This window comes from Lepidochelys kempii, chromosome 7 (assembly GCF_965140265.1).
Source record: "Lepidochelys kempii isolate rLepKem1 chromosome 7, rLepKem1.hap2, whole genome shotgun sequence".
NCBI classification, from domain to species: domain Eukaryota; kingdom Metazoa; phylum Chordata; order Testudines; family Cheloniidae; genus Lepidochelys; species Lepidochelys kempii.
The window spans coordinates 76,672,755-76,694,785 of NC_133262.1; the positions used below are offsets into that span (position 1 = coordinate 76,672,755).

General features: G+C 40.4%; 1 protein-coding gene across 11 annotated transcripts in view; it reads right to left on the reverse strand.

Moving 5' to 3' along the window:
- Positions 1–17,916: 17,916 nt before the first annotated feature.
- SLC16A9 (solute carrier family 16 member 9) overlaps positions 17,917–22,031 on the reverse strand; it is a 31,186-nt gene continuing 27,071 nt past the window's right edge. For all 11 annotated transcript variants that reach the window (XM_073353386.1, XM_073353384.1, XM_073353382.1 and 8 more), the window contains 2 exons: positions 18,983–19,891; positions 17,917–18,617 (listed from right to left, as the gene is read on the reverse strand). In XM_073353386.1, coding sequence (XP_073209487.1) covers positions 18,439–18,617; positions 18,983–19,891 — 1,088 coding nt within the window. In that variant the 3' untranslated portion in view covers positions 17,917–18,438. The remainder of the gene's footprint in view (positions 18,618–18,982; positions 19,892–22,031) is intronic.

The window sequence follows — 22,031 nt, forward strand, 5'->3', positions numbered from 1 at the left end:
TCTACATGCTGCTATATGGACTTTGGTGCACAAATGGATCTGTGAATCTTATTGCTGTGAATAAGCCAGGGCTTACTGCCTGATTCCATACCAAGTGGTCAAGCTGGTTTGGACAATATCCCATTTCTCTGTGAACATTCAATGGACTTGTGATATGGACAAAAGCATACAAAACTTGAAGGAGCAGCTTGTTGCAACTGCCAGCAACTGGACACAAGATCGTGACCCCATCGAAGGAGGAGAGGCAGTATTTTGGGGGTGTCTCGGATGTTGGACCATACTGCAGTGGTCAGGACTCGGTGTTGCTGTGGATTTTGTATTGTTAACTGTACTTGTGTTACGTTGCATAGGGAGATAACCTATTAGGAATGTAATAAGCCCTCCAAACCCTGCAGTGTACTAGACAACCCGGACCCAACCTTCTCAGGCCCACTCTAATGGGAAGTCTGGAACACTAATTGGAATAGGTGTGGTATGCCCGTATGAGAGAAGGTGCAGGGCACTATACTACACAAGGGGCAGTGGGACAAATGGAATATCGACACCTTCCACCTTGATGCCTGGCCCTATCAGGAAATGTGTCGCCATATGTCCTATGCTTTTCCAGGGATACCTGGGCAGGAGGATCCCAAAAGAAAAAGAAAAAAAAGGGGTGGAGTGTTAGGATATAGATATTCAGGCCTGTCTGCAAAGGCCTGTACTCTAAGAATTTAGGTGTATTCTTATCACTTGGCTAGTGATAGAGGTATAAAAGAAAGAATCAAAATCACTGTCTGCTGGTGTAAGGGCCTTCTCTTACTGTGGCAGTCTGAGGCCCTGTTCTTAGGCTAAGGCCTTTGGCTAAGCAGCAGAGGCAGCCATAAGCTGGGAAGCGACCGGTCACATCCTCACATTCCAAACTAGTCACATTGAAATAAGGTGCTATTGGGCTGTTAGGCACTATCAGGACAGGATTGTATTCCTATCACCTCCAGAGAAAGGGAAGTGCCTAGAAAATGTAAAAGGAAACTTAGTTTGATAGCATCCTGTCTGGCAAGAACTCACTTATCAATAGCTGGGATGTGAAATCCTCACTTCTGTATTGTTTTGTCATTATAGTTCCCACTTTGCTGTTGTTTGTCTGTATAATCTCTGTCTGGTTCTGTGATTGTTCCTGTCTGCTGTATAATTAATTTTGCTGGGTGTAAACTAATTGAGGTGGTGGGATATAATTGGTTACATAATCATGTTACAATATGTTAGGATTGGTTAGTTAAATTTCAGAAAAATGATTGGTTAAGGTATAGCTAAGCAGAACTCAAGTTTTACTATATAATCTGTAGTCAATGAGGAAGTGACGGGGTGTGGGTGGGCATGTGGGTGTGTGAGATGGGAACAGGGAATGGGGGTAAGAAAATTGGAATCATGTTTTGCTAAAGGGGGAGATGGGAACAGGGAATGGGGGTAAGAAAATTGGAATCATGTTTTGCTAAAGGGGGAGATGGGAACAGGGAATGGGGGTAAGAAAATTGGAATCATGTTTTGCTAAAGGGGGAAATGGGAACAGGGAATGGGAGTAAGGAAGTTGGAATCATGTTTGGCTAAGGGCAGGAATGGGAACAGGGACACAGGTGTAAGGCTTTGTGGTGTCAGAGCTGGGAAGGAGGATACTAAGGAAGGAAACTGGAATCATGCTTGCTGGACGTTCACCCCAATAAACATTGAATTGTTTGCACCTTTGGACTTCGGGTATTGTTGCTCTCTGTTCATGCGAGAAGGACCAGGGAAGTAAGTGGGTGAAGGAATAAGCCCCCTAACAGATGTAATCCTCCTCTGACCTAGTAGATAACGTTAGCCCTAAGCAAATCCTTTTAAAGCAAGTTGAAAAGCACTGGCTGAACACAAAATGGATTTTCTGTTCATTTTTCATGGGTTCTTCATCTCAGGTAGCACAACCAAGAAAAAAAGGAGCTATGAGTCATCATTTATGAGCCTGGAATACTAGCTGTTCAGTCTCTTTGGTTTGTTAATTGCCATTATTCTTTGAGAACTCATTTTCAAAAGCAACCTGCTGTGTTTGAATATCAAATACAAATAGGCCCATTTAAAATGAAAAGAAAATACATTTCAGTTCCCTTGAAACAGTGGGGGGCTAGATTTTAAAAACATGCACCTGAGAGCTGATCCTGCAAGATGTTGCATATCATTGACATCAATGGGCGCAAAGGGCCCTCAGCATCCCATCAAAGGTGTTCAGTACCCTGCAGGATTGAATCTTTCAGTTGCATGCCCCCAAACAGTCACCAGCTCACTCACCAGCGTAAGAGCCTTTGCTCAGTTTCAATAGGTGGCAGTACTGTAAGTACAAAAAAATGCACATCTAAACTAGGGTGTGAAAAATAAAGGAGTGATCATGTATTCAGGGCTGTGACAGAATGCTGGGAGCTAGCACCTGAGCCAACACTGGTACCAATTAGAGTGGGGAATGGAATGAAAGTATGTAATCCGGTGAGAAGGTGGGGGAGCTAAAAATTAGTCCACCAGCTGAAGCCTGATAAGATAAAGGAAGGAAGTGCTAGGAAGAGAAATAGGGCTGATTAAGCCTAAGCTTAAAGATCATAAGGAAGGGAGATCTCTTCTCTGGCCTTCGGGAGAGGGGCTGATGGTACAAGAGACACTGTAAATAGCATTACTGCAAGGAAATGTAATAGGTGTTAGTAGAAGGAACTGAAATAAGCCATGTACCTAACCTGTGAAGTCTGAACAGGTGGGTAGAAGCCAGGAGCAGTGTATGGCCTGCTCCAAGGGTACAAGTGCATTCATTATTAGTTAATGGCATATGTTGTGTTACTTATGATGTAAATCTCTGCCATTAAAGAATCAGGGGCTGCCAAAGAACACTACTGGTAAGGGGTTTGCTCTCTCTTTGGTATAAGTGGCTGAGTAACATACGAGAGTGACTACTTACAAAAGGTTCTTGTTGCTGGTTTTTAAGTGTCCTTTATATTATAAAAAGCAGGAGTCCATTTCATAACCCAGTTGTGACAAAATGCATCATATGTTAAACAAGAATAGGAAAAAAATGAAAGAATAATTGTAGATCATAGCTAACAGAGGGCCTGCTCCTTCAAGCACTTACAACCAGATGGTATAAGAGAAACCCTTTGCCTGTGTTAGTAGATCTAACAGGCGCAGATAGTTCTGCGCATCTGTACATGCAGAATTGGGGCTTATTTGTTTTTGCTTTCAATGATGAAATGGCTCTTAAAGGGCTTCTTCCCAGACCTATTGCAGTCACGAAAAGAAGAATAAAAATAGGAAGAAAAAGGAATAATTGCTTGTTTCTCCTGGTAAATGAAAAGGTTAGCTCAATATTTTTACAGGAATATCAGAGATGCCAAGATCACAAGTGAGTCTAAGGCAGCTGTAGTAAATCGGTGATCATTCAGCATAAATTATAGAAAAGCAGCAACAGTAAAAAAACAAAAACTTTTTTCATTTTATAGTTCACTGCAACATGTGATTAGGTTAACCCACTGGTCTGTATCTTGTTTTGGCACACAGGAAACTATCCAGCCATTCCAGGAAATAGATTTTATTCTAAACCTGTAAGATCTTATTTTTCTATTTTAAGGAAAGGGGTACAAAATGATCTTTTTTAAAAAAAAGAGACATTATAGTCTGTTGTTCACATATAGGCAGGCAGAAATACCAGTTGTCTATGCATGTACTTTTCAGTATGGCCACAGTGTGGTGATGCAATACTGGGAATCATTTTAATAAAATGTTACTTTAATGATTCTATATTCAGTAGCAGAGTCAGCAGTATTTTGGCTCTGGTGAGTAGAATGTTCCAGTCTGTCACAGGTGTTAAACAGATACTATGACTAAAGTCTATAGTGCCCCAATTGCTACTTTAGGTCCTGATCTTGTAAGTTGATCGGCTAAGATGAACCCTTGGCCAAACATGGAGGACCACTGATTTCAATAGGGGATTCACTTGCATGGAATAAGTTGCAGAATTTGGGCCTTAGAAGCCCAAAATAAAAGTACCCAGCAAAAAAGTCAAATTTCCTCACACACAAAGCAAGGAAACTAAAAGCGAATACTAAATCCCAACCCTTAGTCAACCATAGTGTGCCTAGGTATTGAATCTGTCAGTAGACAGAGGGTAACTGACTGGTCTAAGACGAGGGAACGCCTTTAAATGTGGCACTTCACCCATAAATCTGAACTTACTTTTTTATCATTTTAAGTATGTACTTAAATGTTACCTTAATATACTTTGTGATCATTTAATTCCATTTGCTGCCTACATTCAGTGTATTTAAAAACATTTTTAAAAGTCAATGGGTGCAGAGTGGAAAAAAATTCCTTCTAACATGTCAGTAGGTCTGAAGATCCTATAAACCCCAAATTATTCAACTTGTAAAAAAATGTTGCCAAGCTTGCCATATATATATATTTTACAGTGAGCTGGGAAAGTGTTTTTATATATATATATTTAAAAAAACACTTTCCCAGCTCACTGTAATTGCTCTTTTGCTAAAGATGTTTTTGCTGTTGATGGGCAAGGCACTTTGAGCTGAGCTTCACAGATCTGTAACAATAAACATGTAATAAAAGTCTGTCTAAAAATGTTAACATCCCTTAGGTTTCTGTATCTCAACTGCTTTTTAAGTCTTTGCCTTTTAAGCACTAAAGTAAATGACTCCCTATGTTTATACAGTAATTCCATGTCATTGTTTATTTTGCAAAGCTCAGCTATATTTTGGTTAGATGACCTCTTACACTTAAGTAATGACTGCTTCAAACCATAAAAATAGAAAAGCTGAAAAAAACAGTGCTTTATTTGTAAAAGGGGAAGCCAGAGGAAATTGCATTTTCTCTTCATTGGCTCTAAAAGTTCAAAAAACTTTCCAGCCAAGGAATGTATTTTTCCATTCCTTTGTGTAATATTCAGGGATTTGTATGAACATTTGCTAAATATATTAACATGCATGACACAACAATAATCTCAGTTTGAGACTTCAAGATCTTTGTGTGCCTTCTTCCCACAACTATATCACTGAAGTATCCTGAAAATATTCAGGGCCAGATTCATGCTCACAAGTTTCCCCTCAGACAAACCAGTCCTACTTTTACCAGAACTGAAAGCAGGTTTCCAAAGTGAACCCAGCTGGCTATCACTTTACATTGTATTCATCGGCTCATGAGCCACTTCTAATGAAATTTGATGTAGTTGTAAACACTGATGTTCTTTAAAGGTAACAGGAGAAACTAGGAACTGGGGAGAAACTACTGAGTGCTCCCTGTCTAGCTGGCTGGAGAAAGGAAATACTGTATATAAGGACTTAAACTGAGAAAGATAGGAATAGACTGTTAAGAATTCCATCAGCAATCATTGGCAAGGAATAATTCATGAAAGAGATAGTGTTTCCATTTTAAGCTTTCATTCTCCTGAATTTCCATTCTGCCTTTATTCCATATTTCAGTTACACTAAATAAAAAACCACCACTCTACACTGAATATTTTGATGACCAAACCTCTAAACTCCCCTTGAAGAGCATCAGAATACGTTTTCTCTGATCTCCTTCTCCAAACTATATTACATGCAAGTGGTGCTGCCAAGAACCACACGGTCATATCCAAGAAACAGATTTGTCTGATTCTAGCATGTTTCACCCAGATGGATTTGTTGGGAAATTATATTCAAAAATATAGGCCATAATCTACACTGTTAAGCCATTTGATGTGGATTGGAAACAACATCCTCTTTCGTACTTGTTATCTTGTTGTGAAGGCCAAAATTACCATAGGTTCAAAAATAATTAGATAAATTCATGGAGGATTGGTATAAATGATTATTAGCCAATGTGGTCAGGGGTGGAACTCCATGCTCTGTGTACCCCTATGCCTCTGACTGCCAGGTGCTGGGGCTGGACAACAAGGGATAGATCACTTGATAGTTGCCCAGTTCTATTCATTCCCTTTGAAGCATCTGGCATTGGTCACTGTTGGAAAACAGGATATTGAGCTAGATGGACCATTGGTCTGATCCACTGTGGCCAATCTTATTTTCTTATTATTCTGCCCACCTCCATCCTGCAGTTACCAGATGGTCTTTTTCACCTTGTGAATTACCAAAGGTAAGGTTGCTTATGGCATATGCCCATTTCTGCTGTCTCCAAGTGACAGCTGAATTATGTGGATAAGTGGGTGAATGGATAGGGGTGAAGATGGAAAAAGAAACAAAAGAGAAGGAACAAGTGAAGGTGACTTTGTATCTGTATATAAGTGTAAATATTTAATAAACTCTCCCATATCTATTTTATTTTTTTAAGGCTTTCAAGTAGTCACAAAACCAAATCCTTATCTGAGATCTCCCTTGTCAATTTTGTAGAGCTACAAAGATGCAAAAGAAGGGCAACAACTAAGCTCTTGTGAAAATGTCATGAAGATGAGTTGGAGCCTGTCTCTGTTCCTGCAATATTTTTTAATGTAATTCCCTCTCTAGACCTAAAGCCCTCTTAATGGTCTTGGCTGGTGCTCTAGGTTTATGGGGAAATAACTGAACATTACCTCACATTATTAAAGAGCACCATTCTATGCGTGCACCTTGAGTAAGACTTCCACTGAAACCAGTGCCAGTTCTGTATGAAGAACAACTACAGAGTAAGTCTGAAAATCATCATGTAGGAGGCCTGCACATTATTTAAGATCCACCTAAGCCCATATCACAACATTTAAAATGAGGGTTAGGGAGGCATAAGACTTTGTGAAGGTCCTTTGCATGGGATGAATTACACTCATGACGGGGTGGAGGGAACCTGAGCCTTTTAGATCAGTAAATAGAACAGAAATGATAAACTGTTGAGACAAACTGACAACCTAAAATTGCTGTAGCTGCCAATGCATCCAGTAATAGCATAGAAATGAGATAGATCTGCTGTGCTTTGGAGTGACTGGTTTTGAGCATTGCTCTAATTACAGCACCCTGTATTTAAAGGGCCTACACTCTTTCTTTCTGCAAAAGAGCTATAGAGAAGTATTTAACTGGGAAAGTTAGTTAAGTTACCTCCCTCCACAGTATTGCTATTACTGACTTGCAAGACTGACAACAAATTACTGTCCTGTTTCTTCAGCTGCTATGGTATAAATAGCTGACACCCACTCAGAAGTGCAAGATCCCTCAAAAAGCTGTTTGACTAGAAAAAATTAAATTTCTGACTGGAAAGAAGTTGCTCCTTTGTCCATGTAAATTTTGGTGCTATTCTGAATTGCTTGTGCATTTTGTCCTTTGCCATTTTTAAAGCAGAAACATGTTATACTATCTGATAAAATGCACATCTAGTAAATATTGTAAGTTTCTTAAGTACACTCTCTTCCACTATAACGAAGACCTTGGTGCCAATGGCAGTTACATGCAACGATGTAGGGTAGTATACACTGCCTATGGCTCCTCTGGTCATTTAGTAAATCCTCAAACTTCAATATTTATGTAAATGGTGGGATCGAGGAACAGCAGTCTCACACGGGGGGGGGGGGTCTGAATCAAATGAATTTACTTTTTAAATAAAATGGGTAAGCGTGAAAGTTGGTGTCAAAACGCTTGCAGTACTCAAGTGGCTTCCATCTCATTTCAGAATACCTGAATTATTTAGCATCTTTAATTACAATAAATACTAGGCATGAAACAATCACTTATTAATGCTTACACTGAAATTACTATGACTACGATAAGGTTATTTAGAAGACTCATAGATGAACAAATTACATTACCATTTTTGAGCTGAGGTGGGTGATTGGCTCTTGGGAAGCGTGGAAAATCAAAAGAAAGAAGTGGAACAAAACTTTCACAACAAATCCAAACCACTGACTTTTTTGACCCTCTGAGGGCTTTAAAAAAAAAAATCCCAGTGGGTGCTTCATCTATATTTCCTCAGAATTTTGAAACCTGTATTTACGTTAAGACAAGACAATTACTAAAAAGGGGCTTCATCTCCTTGGGTTGAATTGGAATGCCTAATGGAACTGCTACAGGCATCTCCTCAGTGTTTCTCAGCAGGGGTTGTAACCACAAAGGGTCTTTCTCAATTTTGAATATAGTCTGGTATGATTTTGCTCAGGAACCCAGAATCATAGGACACTCTGAATCCAGGAAAGTAGGAATCACTTGAAGATAGCAGATAGGAGGCAACTAATCTAAAATAACAACATTGATTCAATCAAGACAGAAGGTTCCAAAATTATAAACCATTTAAAAAGCCACAGGTACAGATTGACTTTGCCTGACCTATCCACAAAGCCCCCCCCATGCTTGTACCTCTCCCCACACCACGTAATAGGTGGCACAGGTGCCACCCTCTACTTCTCTGGACCTTGTGGAGATGCTCTCCAAGTCCAAAATCCATGTGGCAAAAAAGGGAAAGACTGGTGCTAAACATATATTGCTCTCTTGCCAAACCTGCAGAGATTCCTTGGAAAATGTAATTATTTAGGTAGAGCTCCAGCTCATGGTGCAAGGGCAGCCACACTGGCTAAGGATGGCGGGGGCGGGGTCCCAGAATAGATGTGCAAGCACATGGCTTCCAGTGGATCAATGGGAATCTCTCTGGTTTGTAGATGGGCCCCATGACCCAGGCTTATGCACGGAGTGGCAAACCCCACTGGGAGAAGAACCCTGTGAGATTATCATTGTGGATACTACTTTCACAGCCCTCGCACTTTGTCCCTTATTAGAACCAGCTGAAATTTTTCAAAATTTGTGACGACATTTTTCGTGAATGCCTCCCATTTTTTTCAACTAACTATTTTTTTTATGCAAGTCTGGGCTGAATCACACGGAACAAAAAGATAGAGGATACAGATTAACTTTTTGGCATATGTTTGAGTTTTTTGCCTCACTGACCCATATAATGAGTCGTTCCTACTAGTTACCACTAGTAGCAACCTCAGCAGTAGCTTTATGCTCTATGAAAGAAACTGCCCTTAGCCAGAAAAGAAAAATCTGTGAATCCATTTTTGAAAGAGGGCTGAATGAGAACATGACCTAATGCAACTTGATATGCATGTCACATTGCAACAATGTTTAAAGTAACTGCAAAAAAATAAAGTGCATAATTTGGATATGCTCTCTCACTATAGGTCAAGCTACAACACTGGCCACTTATAAAGAAGTTGGCTAGCTATTAATATTGTTACTTAAGAACTTCTTCTAGCTGTCACTATAAAACCAAGAGCACCCAATGACATTTCAGCACAAACCGTACTTCCAGGAGAAGAGGAATTATATGAGGTCAGTGGGTGACATGCTGACTTTCTATTTAGGGCAAGATTCCTACATGATAGAGTTCATGATCAAACATTATAATGTTGTTCCTAGCAGTTTAATGGATATAGTGTTCCATGCACCCTACCAGGTTTATAACTGTGTATGATTTTTGCCTCTAGAGGCTCTGGCACAATTCAAAAGTGGCCTCTGATTTTGGGCATCTCTGCTTTTGGATATTTAGCTTTAGACAACTGGGTTCTTATTTTAAGAACTAATAAATACGCACAATTCTAAGTCAAGGCAATGGTTACTGTGGGTGCTCAGCACCCTGGGGGAAAAAAAATCAAGCTTTTGATCTCTACAGTTGGATATCCAAACAAAAATACCAAAAAAAAAAATATATATCAGATTACACTAGAAAACATGGAGCCCTATACTTAGGGCACTAAAAAAAAAAAGTGATTAAAGGCATTCCTGGCCAGTCCCACTAAAGAGGTGGAACTTCAGGAGGAGTGTAACTTTAATCAGAGTTCGCAAAAAGAAAAGGAGTACTTGTGGCACCTTAGAGACTAACCAATTTATTTGAGCATGAGCTTTCGTGAGCTACAGCTCACTTCATCGGATGCATACCGTGGAAACTGCAGAAGACATTATATACACACAGAGACCATGAAACAATACCTCCTCCCACCCCACTGTCCTGCTGGTAATAGCTTATCTAAAGTGATCATCAAGTTGGGCCGTTTCCAGCACAAATCCAGGTTTTCTCACCCTCCACCCCCCCACACAAATTCACCAGCAGGACAGTGGGGTGGGAGGAGGTATTGTTTCATGGTCTCTGTGTGTATATAATGTCTTCTGCAGTTTCCACGGTATGCATCCGATGAAGTGAGCTGCAGCTCACGAAAGCTCATGCTCAAATAAATTGGTTAGTCTCTAAGGTGCCACAAGTACTCCTTTTCTTTTTGCGAATACAGACTAACACGGCTGTTACTCTGAAACCTGTCATTTAATCAGAGTTATAATTGTTCCTATGAAACCAAATTTTAATGCCTTTTGGGAGCAGGGGTAGAAAGGCACAAGCTGTATTGTGAAGTCAGGGATCAAAAGAGTGTACCTGCAGAGGGGTTATGTTGTATATCCCACAGTGACTCTGGCTACAATTTAAACATAGGCTGGATTTGGTTCATCCTTTTCAGTGAATCTGCACTACGGATGAATCAGTAACAGAACAGAGATGAAAAAATTGGAGAGAAATTTTAAATTGCTATAACATTGAATGAACCTAAATAATAATAAAATAGCTTCACAGTAAGAGCATAGCATAAAAATGAGAAAATATTGCTGGGCTTTACAGCGACTGCTTCTGTGAACTATTTCAGTTACTTCAGCCAGCATTTAAAAAGACATATAGTATTTCTTTCTTCAAGAGAGCAATAGGGAACTATTTAACTGGGAGAGTATATTCAGATCCCACTCTCCAGAGAGTCTTGATATAACTCTGAAGAGGATGATAAACCACTGTCTGCTTCTGCAGTATAAATAATTGAACTCAGATCAGAAACACAAGATCACTGAAATAGTCCTTTGGACTTCAGCAAAATTTCAAACTAGAAAGAGGTTTCCATTATTTCTTTTCAATTTTCTGTGCAATTCTGACTTTGTGTCATTGGTGTTTTAACATTTTTAATCTGCCCATGTCAGACTTATCTCAAAAATGTTCTGTGAGACTAAATTCCTTAAATAAAAATCCCTTGAAATACAAAGAGAACCATGACATCAATGGGTGTTCCTTGCAAACACGTAGGGCAGCATAACCCCATATGGCCTCTAGTTTCTCTTAGTATATTCCTAACCATTAACATCCATTACAAATCATGGGACTCAGGAATACCTATCCATTTGGGTGCATAAATAGGCGGTCAGTGGACTACAATATGTTTTTCCAGAAACCATAAGGATTATCAATTAAGTAAAGCACTGCAGAGATTTAAATCCCAATAATCCTTGGCAGATTAATTACCAAAAACAAAGAAGTCACCATAAATATTCTTACCATCTGCTAAAAAGAAAATAGATTGTTCTACTGTCTGACCGCCTATTTATGGCCTTACCATAAGGCAAACTGAGGCAGCCGCCTGAGGTGCCAGACTGTTTAGGGGCACCACTAGGACCCAGAATGTAGAAAATTGTGTCTGCTGCTGGTGCATATGTATTCTCTCTGCTCGAGATGCGCAGAGATGGTGGAGTGCTGTGCAGGAGGAAGGAGGGCACAAGAGACATAACAGGCAGGCAGGAGAAACAGTGAGAGGGAATAACAGAAATCAGCAGGAGCTGCGGGGAGAGAGAGGAGGAGGAGCCTCTTATGTACCTCTCTAGCACCCCCAGGAGCCTGGACTGATTAACACCAGCTTTTCAGGGAGCTTCCTGTTTCCTGCTGCTTCCCTGAACCCACTTGAAGAGAACAGGCAGTCAACTGAAGTAGTAGGAGGCAGTTAGGCCCTTAAGACGCTAATATCTTCCCTAACTCAGGCCCTGCTACCAGCCTGCTTATTTGTCCCCTTCAGCTGAGTGTTGAAAACCACTCTAGCTGGCACAGAACAGCAGTCATGAGTGAAAGAAGAAAACGCCCCTCTGGGGCAGCATTCAGAAGAAGAAAGCAAGCAAAGGAAGCTTTTCTATCTAAGCAGGAAGGAGCTCTCAGGAGATACATAGACACACACATGTTCACGGTGAGCCTTCCGGCCCCAGTGAGGATGTGAGTGGTGAGGAGATGCCTGATCTTCCACTTAGTCAGAGTATAGGTGATATGGATGCTGCAGTAGCTGCCAGGTCTCCATCTCAAATGGATGTAACCATGCACATTCCTGAAAAAAAAAGTGTACATCAGAGAAAAGTGTGGTGGAGGCGAAAGAAACGGCTGCTGCTGAGTTTAGTTCCTTAAGTCTAGATGATCCAGGACTGTGGACCCACTTAAGCAGTAGCCTGAGGGACTTCCTTGTACTGCTTGGGCCACAGCAAGTGAAAAAACGTCATGTTCCCCAAAGACAATGAAAATAGAAGTTGCCATCCAACACATTACTGGCATGAAATCCCTAATGGTGACAAAGAGGAGAGGCCATACTTTATGTACTCAAAACCCCAGAATGCTGCACACTGTTTTTGTTGCAAACTCTTCCAGTCTGATGGCTGAGTTTGATGCTGTACTCCAGGAGCATTGAAGAGTCACCACCCAAGAAACATACACACATCCCTACCTTGGAAAAAAAACCATTCAAAATGAGATCACATAGTTACTGGCAACAAAAGGCAAACAGAAGATTGTGGCAGATCTAAAGTCAGCAAGATATTACTTTTGTTATTCTGGACTGCACACTTGAGAGCAGCCATACAGAACAAATTACTTGAATGGTGCATTTTGTGACAACAACAGAACCTAGTGAAAATGTCTCTGCAATGGTGACTGTCATAGCATTTTCTAGAATTTATTGACATTGATGATACTAAAGGAGCTGGTAGGACAAATGTGCTTCTTAAAAAGCTGGAAGATACAGGAATTGCGATAGCTAACATGAGAGGTCAGGGCTACAATAATGGTACCAACATGAGAGGAAAGAACAGAGGAGTGCAGAAACAGATCTGCGAGTTAAACCCTCGAGCTTTTTTTGTCCCATGCAGTTCTCATTCATTGACCTTGTTTGTCAGTGATGCAGCACCAGCTTCTAGTGAGGCTGCTGAATTTTTTAATGTAATTCAAAGCATCTATGTATTTTTCTCTCCATCCACTCAAATTCTGAATTAACATATGGGGACACCCTCTCTGACACTGAAACCACTGAGTGCCACAAGTGGGAAAGTTGAGTGGAGACGATAAATCCTATCAAACACCAAATTGGGAAGATAGATGATGCCATAGTTGCCATTATGCAGGATAATGCTGTTCATGGGAGAACGGTGGCAGAGGGAAATGGAATCACCGGAAACATACATACAGAACTTCAAATTTCTGTGTGGCTTAGTGTTGTGGCATGACATATTGTTTGAAATAAATGTTGTAAGCAAGAGACTTCAAGGTTTTGACCCTGATATATCTGGAGCGATGGAACAACCAGACAAAGCAAAGTCCTACCTACAGTCTTACCGGTTAGATGAGGGATTTCAAAACGTTCTGAAGAGTGCACAGAAGTTGGCCGAGGAACTTCACACTGAAGCTATTTTCCCACCCATTCAAGAATACAAGAGTCACCGAAGATGACGACATTTTGGTTAAGAGGCACAGGATAATCCCATAAGAGACCCCAAACAACAATTCAAAGTTGAATTATTTAACCAGGTGCTAGATTGTGCAATACAGTCAGTTGAAGAACGTTTCATTCAGCTCAAGGAACACGGCAATATATTCGGGATGTTGTACAATATTCCAAAACTCCTCATTATACCCAAAGACGACCTATACCAGCAATGCAGGGCTCTAGAGACAGTGTTGACACACGATGACATGCGCAATATTGATGCGAGTGATTTAGGTGATGAACTGAAAGCCCTTTCAAGATACATTTCAGCAGGGTCAACTCCAAAGGCTGTTCTGGAATATATGACCACCCTCTTTCCAACTGTTTTTGTTGCTCTGCACATACTTCTAACACTTCCTGTAACAGTTGCCAGTGGAGAACAACAAGCCTGTATAGAGAAAGTTCAAGTAGTATATGTAAATTGAGACAGCTGGAAAATTACAGATTTTCTGTACTATAAAAAAAAAATCACACTTAAAAATAATTTAATCCCAAATCTGTCTAAAAAGCCAAAGTGAAAAGAAATGAGAAACCAAATACCAACTCCTGTCCCTAAAATGGCTTTAGGTCCATTGAAACATTTCTTTTTAACGTTGACGCCACTGCTAGGGTGCCTCCTCTTTGTTTGCTGCTCTGGGGATTAGCCCCTCCCAATGCTCCCTTCTGCCACTCATTTGCACACCCTGCTCACACACAACCCCTTCTATGTGCAACTCTGTATGCTCTCCCTTCGCGGCTTGGTCCTCCAGCCAAGTCACTATAGTCTTCCCCTTCCAGGGTTTCAGAGTCCGATCGGATGACTATCACAGGCAGTCTTCTGTTCCACTCCCCACTCTGCGTGTTGTCCCCAGCAGCTAGTAGGGGAAACCCAGGCTGGGTTCCAGTCCAGCCCAGGGACCCTGCAACCAATGTCTGCATTATCCCAAGCTTTGCTACTACTTCACCTACAGCAGGCTCTCTCCACCCTCCTCCAGTTGACCCTTCTCTCATGGATAGCACCCCATAGCTTCCATTCTCTCCCTAGTTTCCACCTTTCCACCAGTAGAACATGACTGCAGGCCTCACGCTGTAGCCCCCTCTGGCCTCAGCTTCCGGCTTTTATACTAGCTCAGCCTGTTCTTCTCCAGCTGCGCTCCATCTTCTATTAGGACTTGCCTAGCCAGCTTAGTTCTCCCCAAGTGCAGCCTATTAGGTTAGTTAGCCCTTTCACAGCTACCTTAATACTTTCAGTGAGGGGTGAAGTAAAGACCCTGTCACTCTATATGAAATGTTTCAAAATGAAGTCATTCTGAAACAAAAAATCCAAAAATTTGAAAGCTTTTTTGACCTAAACATAAATTGTTGCAGTAGATACAATTTTACACACACAAAATTTTAAAAACTTTTTGACTGAAAACTGTTTTGATGAAAATTTTCCAATCACCTCTATACAGAAGAGAGAAAAATACATTTTTCACACTGGTAATGTTCACACACTCTCCAGCGTCCAATATTTGAATTTCCTGTCTAGTAGCTCCCAACATCTGGGGGCTCATACCACAGAGTTAATGTCAGGTGGAAAGCGAGTATTTAAAACAGGGATTACCCTAAATATAGAACCAAAGGAAAAGTGATGCAACCATAATAAATGCTGCTAGTTCTCCTCTCTCAATGTATCAAACTCACTGAAAAAGGTGAGATTCATACGGTCAGCGGTACCTTAGCTGGTGTAAATCAGTGTAACTCCATTGAAGTCAATGGCCCTGCACAGACTTTGCACCAACTCAGGATCTGGCCCTACGCCTCTCTTCAAGGTGAGGTTACATCAGGGACGTAGACCCCAGTGCCATCTTTGGACAAATTGCCTAGTAATAAATTCTATTTCTGACGAGGAGATGTACGATATTGCTCTATCATTACAGTGTTTAATTTTTATGACAGAATGACAAGTATTGTCCTTATATTTTCATATTCATGATGCCAAGGCTATCAAATAGTCAAAAAGTAGGTGTATCGGGAGAAAAAAGAAATAAAGATTTAAGATGAGGCAATGTATTCCTCTTTAAGGTGTATGTGTCCTGGATAAGATGTTATACACTTCGCTAAAGATAATACATGATACTTCTATGGCTATATATTATGTATTCATAGGTAAGGCTATGATTTTGTAATGGATATTTTTAGAAAGAGTCATGGACAATGAACAAAAATTCACAGAAGCTGTGATCTGTCCCTGACTTTTATTAAAAACATCCCTGACAAAACGGGGAGGGAGGATGGTCCAGCACCCTGTCCCACAGCATACAGTGGCAGGGAGCTGCAGACCCTTGCCCTACCCAGTGGCTGGGAGGGGGGTATCCCCCCTGCCCGCAAGGGATGGGGAGCACCAGGGAATCACCTGCCACCCTGCAGGACTGGAAGCTGAGCAGGGGCATGGGGGCGGCTGGGAGCTGTGAGGAATCCCCCGCTGCCACGGTGGCTGAGCTGCTGCGGGGCCCAATGTCACAGAATCCATGACTTCTGTGACCTCCATGACATACATGTAGCCTTATTGATAGGGCAGACCCTCAGATGATGTAAATGGTCTTCAATGGAGCTAGGACAGTTTGCACCTGCTGAAGTTCTGCCCTATAATTCTGAATGTGTGGCCATATGGATTGCCCAACCTAGAATTTGAATAATACTTTTAGGCACCCACATTTGAAACTTAGGTTCTTTAAATGGCAAATGTGTACACACTAAATACTTACCTAAAGTTCTCCAACACACATAGTTTAACACCTCAGGGAAAAAAGTCACTTTACACAGCCACAAATGGCCAGTGATCTGCAACGTACAAAAAAACAGACCTCCCCTACCTCAATCCTGTTAGCAAACACTAACGAAAACAAAAATAAAGGAATAAGAGATCAGACTCGTTTGACACAGTGAGGGTTTTCCTGCTGTATGAAAGTACTCCTCCTTCCACTTGCAGTTTCCACATTCCCACTTGGATATGGAATCACCTTTATTTTATAAATTGCTAAAGGACAAGTGTGATGAACAAGAAAATATCTGCATTTTTTTTATGAACATGGTGCATGTATCTGTGTGTAGATCAAGAGGGAAGAGGAATGGGTAGAGCAGGGGTTCTCATGACCCCAGGAGTGGGGACCAAAGCCTGAGAACCCACTGTCCTGGGTGGGGGGCCAAAGCCAGGGGCATCAGCCCCAGGCAGGGGACTTGCAATCTGAGCCCCACCACCCAGGACCGAAGCCTTCGGTCTTCAGCTTTGGCCCCAGGTGATGGGGCTCAGGCTTTGGCCCCGGGCCCCAGCAAGTCTAACGCCAGCCCTGGCAACCCCATTAAAAAAGGGTTGTGACCCACTTTTGGGTCCCAACCCACAGTTTGAGAACCACTAGGGTTGAGCAACCAAGCAGGAAAGGCAACATAATAGCCTAGATAAAGAACTTCCCAAAACACACACAAGGCAGGTTTATAACTGTGAAGAGAGGACTCTTTGGCCCCAACCTTGGTAAGACAGCTCCTTTGCCAAGGCTGGAAAGAGAATCAAAGACAACCTAAAACATTAGATGATCCCAGGGCCTAGACAAGGGTGGGGGTTTAAGGGAGTGGGTAGAGACTGCCCAGGAAAGTGCCAGCAAAACATTGACCAGGCTAACCAGGGAACACACAGACAGACGGAGAGGTAGCATGTTTTGAGCAGGACAGTGTTTCCTCCCCAGCCAGAGATGGAGGTTAGCTGGGCTGAAGAGAACTTGCAGAAGCTGGCAAGGGAAGATTAGAGTATGAGTAAGACCTAGGCATATAAGGCTTTACATTGTACCTTTCAGTGAATAAATAAATAATGCTTTGTTTTGAAGACTTTTTTTTTTGAACCAATCAAATTGGTGGTCACAGCTCCCCACAGTAAAAAGGGCTTACAAGTGCCAAATGCAGTTGAGCCTGTTGCATTAACATGGTTGATAAATAGGAGCAGACACCTAAAGACCAGTTCCAGAGTGGCTGGAACATGTGGTTCTGCCCAGAGAGGTGCAAGAAGTGAGGCCTGTCACCTAAGGACTAACAGGGGTCTAAAGTGCAGTTCACTTGGTAACCATGACAGAAAGCACACAACCAATCTTTGTGTAACAGTTTAAAAATAATGTTTTTTAATTATGCATGTGTTTTTACTTACGGAATTTTAAAACCATGCAGCGACTTCAGTGGGAATTTGGGTTGCAGAAAGGTGGTGAAACTGATCCCAATGCACAGGGCCTGGAAAAGCCGGACTCAATTAATAGAACAAGAATAAGTGAAAGTACCTAGGAACATGTCCTTGGGGGTGAGATCCCACAGCTCCAATCCAATGTAGGATGAGGAGTTTGCATAACTGTGTCAGAGTTTAAAGATGGTTTCAACAATCATATTTATTCCTTGGTTTGAAAGATTTTGGTTCAACAGTTTTTAAACAAATTTCAAAAAGCGCGCAGCAAAATATTTGTAGCATAGCATCTTAGTTTGCAGTGGTATGCAGAATGTTAAATGTTACCATAATGTTCACTTCAGTTATGCAATAGAAGTTTTTTCTCATTAGCACTTTACAATAAAGCGGGGAACCTTAAAAAAGGAAACATTGACCTTACCATGATATAAGCACCTCACCAACGTATTGCATTCTAGGTGATAAGGTTTGTTTCCCCCCCACCCCCCAAGACTCTTGTTGTACAGCTATTGGAAACCTTTGAAGGGAGACATTAGTCCATCCTTCTCCATTAAAAAAAAAGGCGTAATTTATTCTAAATGTCAAGTATCATTGGATTTTTTTCTATTTGTAAAAGGATTTTTGTATTTCATAAGTGGAAAAATTACTAAAATATTTTGCTATATAGTACATGCTATAAAAAGGCATTGAAGTGTTTTCCAGCTGCCATTTAAACACTAGATGCAACTGTGTAGGAGTAAATATTTGGAGGTGGCTTTGCACTCTGATTATTACAGTTGTCCCAGCATGGCAGAGCTGCCACCAACAGAAGAAGTCCACCCAGCAGAACACAAAGTCCACTAAAGCAGAATGCAATGTCATATGTCTGTGTCCAGTCATAAAACCAACCTGGAAAGAAAAAGAAAAAATAAGTGAGATCAATGATATGCAATTACTGAACACAGCAGAAATGTACTGAGAATCATATTTGAATTCACAACAAAATGTAACATTACAAACAGTATATACTAAACCATAAAACATGCAAAACAAATATAATCTAAAAACTGTTTAGCACAACATCTTTATATTTCCCTTACATTAGTCTAGTCAGCTGCAGAGAAATGTGTTGTAACTTTCTAAATATTTTAATTTCATCATTCTACTATCATCATAACTAATTAGAACTGACTTCAGTGTAAATGTATTTAATTTGGTACTGAAAAAAAATCTATAACAATTAGAATTTGACATCACTTAACCCAATATCTTACCAACAATTGGTGGTCCAAGGCTATTTCCAAGTCCAGCAAAGAACATTAATATCCCATATGCATGTGCCAATTTCTCAATTCCCACAGTCTTTGTGGTTACATATGGAAAAATTGACCAATTCCCAGAGAGAAAACCTAAAATTCCAGAAAGTATTGCCAGTAAAATGTAACTTTTCGCAAATGGAATTGCAACCAATGCCATGCCAGTCATTATTAAGGTAATTACATATAGGTATAAAGTATTAATCCATTTAAAATCTGCCAGTACTCCTAAAACAAGTTTACCAACTGCAGTCATAATCCCTAGAATGGAGATAAGAGGCATAACATATTCTTCTTCACTAATGTTTGAACTTCTTGCTACATCTTCCATAAGCAGTGAAGGAGGAAATCCACCAATGTCAAAAAGTAAGATGGCAATAAAAAGTGATGAGAATACTTTGTTTTTAAAAAGAAACAAGGTTTCCTCCCAGTAGTTTAAATACAGTTGCCACTTCTTCTTTGCAAGCTGTTTGCAAAAGTATGTTTGTTCTACAACTTTCTGTTTATAAGTGTCTGTCTCTTTTGCATGTATCGATATTAATCCATTCTTATTTAAAATGCTATCCTGTTTGCATTCACGACTGGACATATTCACACATTTTTCTTCATTGTAGTCCTTTTCTAGGATGCTTGTATTTTCTTCATCATTTTCTTTCTCATGGTAAATCAAGTATTGATCTGCAACTTTTTCTAGGCATGACTTTTCTGGCAAAGGGGAATCAGATAACTCCAAAGGTCTCATTAGACTGCCACATGCTAGTATATTTAGCGATAATGCGCCAACTATTAGCAAACATCCATCTAGTCCATATAGCTCAATGAGTCCCCTTTGTAATGCTGCATATATAAAAAGTCCAACACTTGAACCTAGAAAAGGAAATAAGATCAGTGTAAGTTATTTCATGAGGTTACCTCAGCTCTCCAATAGCAAGCTTTAATATTAAAGATACTGTGAAATATAACTGACAGATATGGTCTTTCAAGGAAATTGCCATATTATATTAAGTGTATGTATTAACATGGGTTGGGATTGTATGTAAGATACAAAATCTGGGCAGTATATACTGAAAAGGTGTCAGACAAGTTTGGTCTTTTAGGACAAATAAGTGTTAAGTGGATTCATGGGGAATCTCTAGGAAGAGGTTAATGAAAATTACCCAATTCCCCTTATGCAAATAAATTACCATGAAGAGAGTCTTTGTCTGTGATTACCTGTTACAGAAGGCCATGAGCTCTATAAAGAAATGGCTGCTCTGCACAGCCATTGTGATAGTTACGGATTTAAGACAAATATGAACCTGTAACCATGGAGAAAACCCAGTTATGGATTTTGAGGGAATAAAACCTACCAGAGCCCTAGACTGGAGTTGAGGGTGACCTCTGGTAAACTTTATCATTGATGTAGGTTTCTTTTCTTGTTTTAAAGTCTTCTCTGTAATGCTTTTAACTTAAGAAAATGTGCTTGCTTAGAAGGAACTGTGTGATAACTTATATTGTAGGCAATACACTGATCACAGCCATCAGAGACAAAGCCTGTTTAGGCAGTCTGGCTTGCTGGGGATTTCACAGTATAAATCCAGGGAGTTGTGCCTTTTGAAGTTAAATTTTCTTTTTTTAAATATATGCTTGTCATGAATGAAAACCCTTGCCACTTCAATATATCTGGAAACAACATATTTGGAGTAATCATGTCGACAAGGATTAATAAGAGTTAAAATACCAGTATGAATAAAGTATGAAATGAATGACTAAAAGGGTGTCAACTTGAAATACCGTGTTTTTAAATAATGAATAAGAACTCAGGATAAGCACACCAGGTGCCCACCTTCCTCAGAATTTTTCCTCTGTGGTTTTTGCAGAAGGAACAAGAGGCTGCAACCAAAGGTGTTCTATAGCTCAGCGTGACCAGTGGTGCATTCCACAAGCGTGAATATTCAGAGGCATTCACAAATAATTGCTAAGCAATCATTTTATACAGCCTAACCAAAGTAATCAGAATAACTATTTTATACCAAATCGTCAAGCCAAATTCAGCCCTTGGTTTAAGTGAATGCAGCTTCACTACTGTCAATGGAGTTCCAGCTACTTATACAGTGTTGAATCTGGTTGTCTGAATAAAATCAATGGGAACTTGTCATGTAAATTTGTTATAATATGGTGGAGAAAGTCTACTAATTTTGGGGGTTGTTTTTTTAAAAAAATTCTACAGAGTTATGACAAATATGAACAATTTTTTTATTTTACTACATTGGGGAAAATTTAGACAAAAAAATCCACAGAATTATTCTGTCTTCCACACATGACATGACCACCAAAAACAACCACAACTTTGACAAAATTAAATAGTATGGACCAGATCATGTCCTGCCACAGTAAGACACTGGCGTGGGACAGTATTTAGACACTATGCAGCAAGACTCCACATCTGGTCAAAACTGCTATAGAAGGGGGCTCAGAGAAAAAGCCCACAGGGCCAGAGGTGGAACAATGCGCACTCTCAACTACGCCCTGCTCTACCCACTCCCATGCTGGCCTATTCAGTCTACAACCCCTTCTCTGTAAGGACCACGGACAATTCCAGGTGTCCAGAGGATGAATGGGACAGCGCTGTGCTGGAGACTGAGCCAAACTGTCTCAAGAGATCCACACTCAGCAGATCCCTTCCATGCACATATTTAAGTAGCGTGGTTTGTGCCGCTGACTTCAAGCTTTTTTAGAAAAACAAAAACAAAAAAACCCAAACAAACTTTTCAGCGTCCCTTTAAAAGTCAAAGCCAACAATGTCTAGGAAAATTTCCATTTAAACTACAGCTTTGCTAATTGTCCCCTAATAAGCTTAGACAAACAGCAATTCTAATTACAAACAAAAAAGAGTTACATTTTATTCTAGAGCATCATTTCTGTTATTTTGCACTACCATTCATGGCTATATAGACTGCTAACAATTATAAATATAAAAGGAGTACTAGTGGCACCTTAGAGACTAACCAATTTATTTGAGCATAAG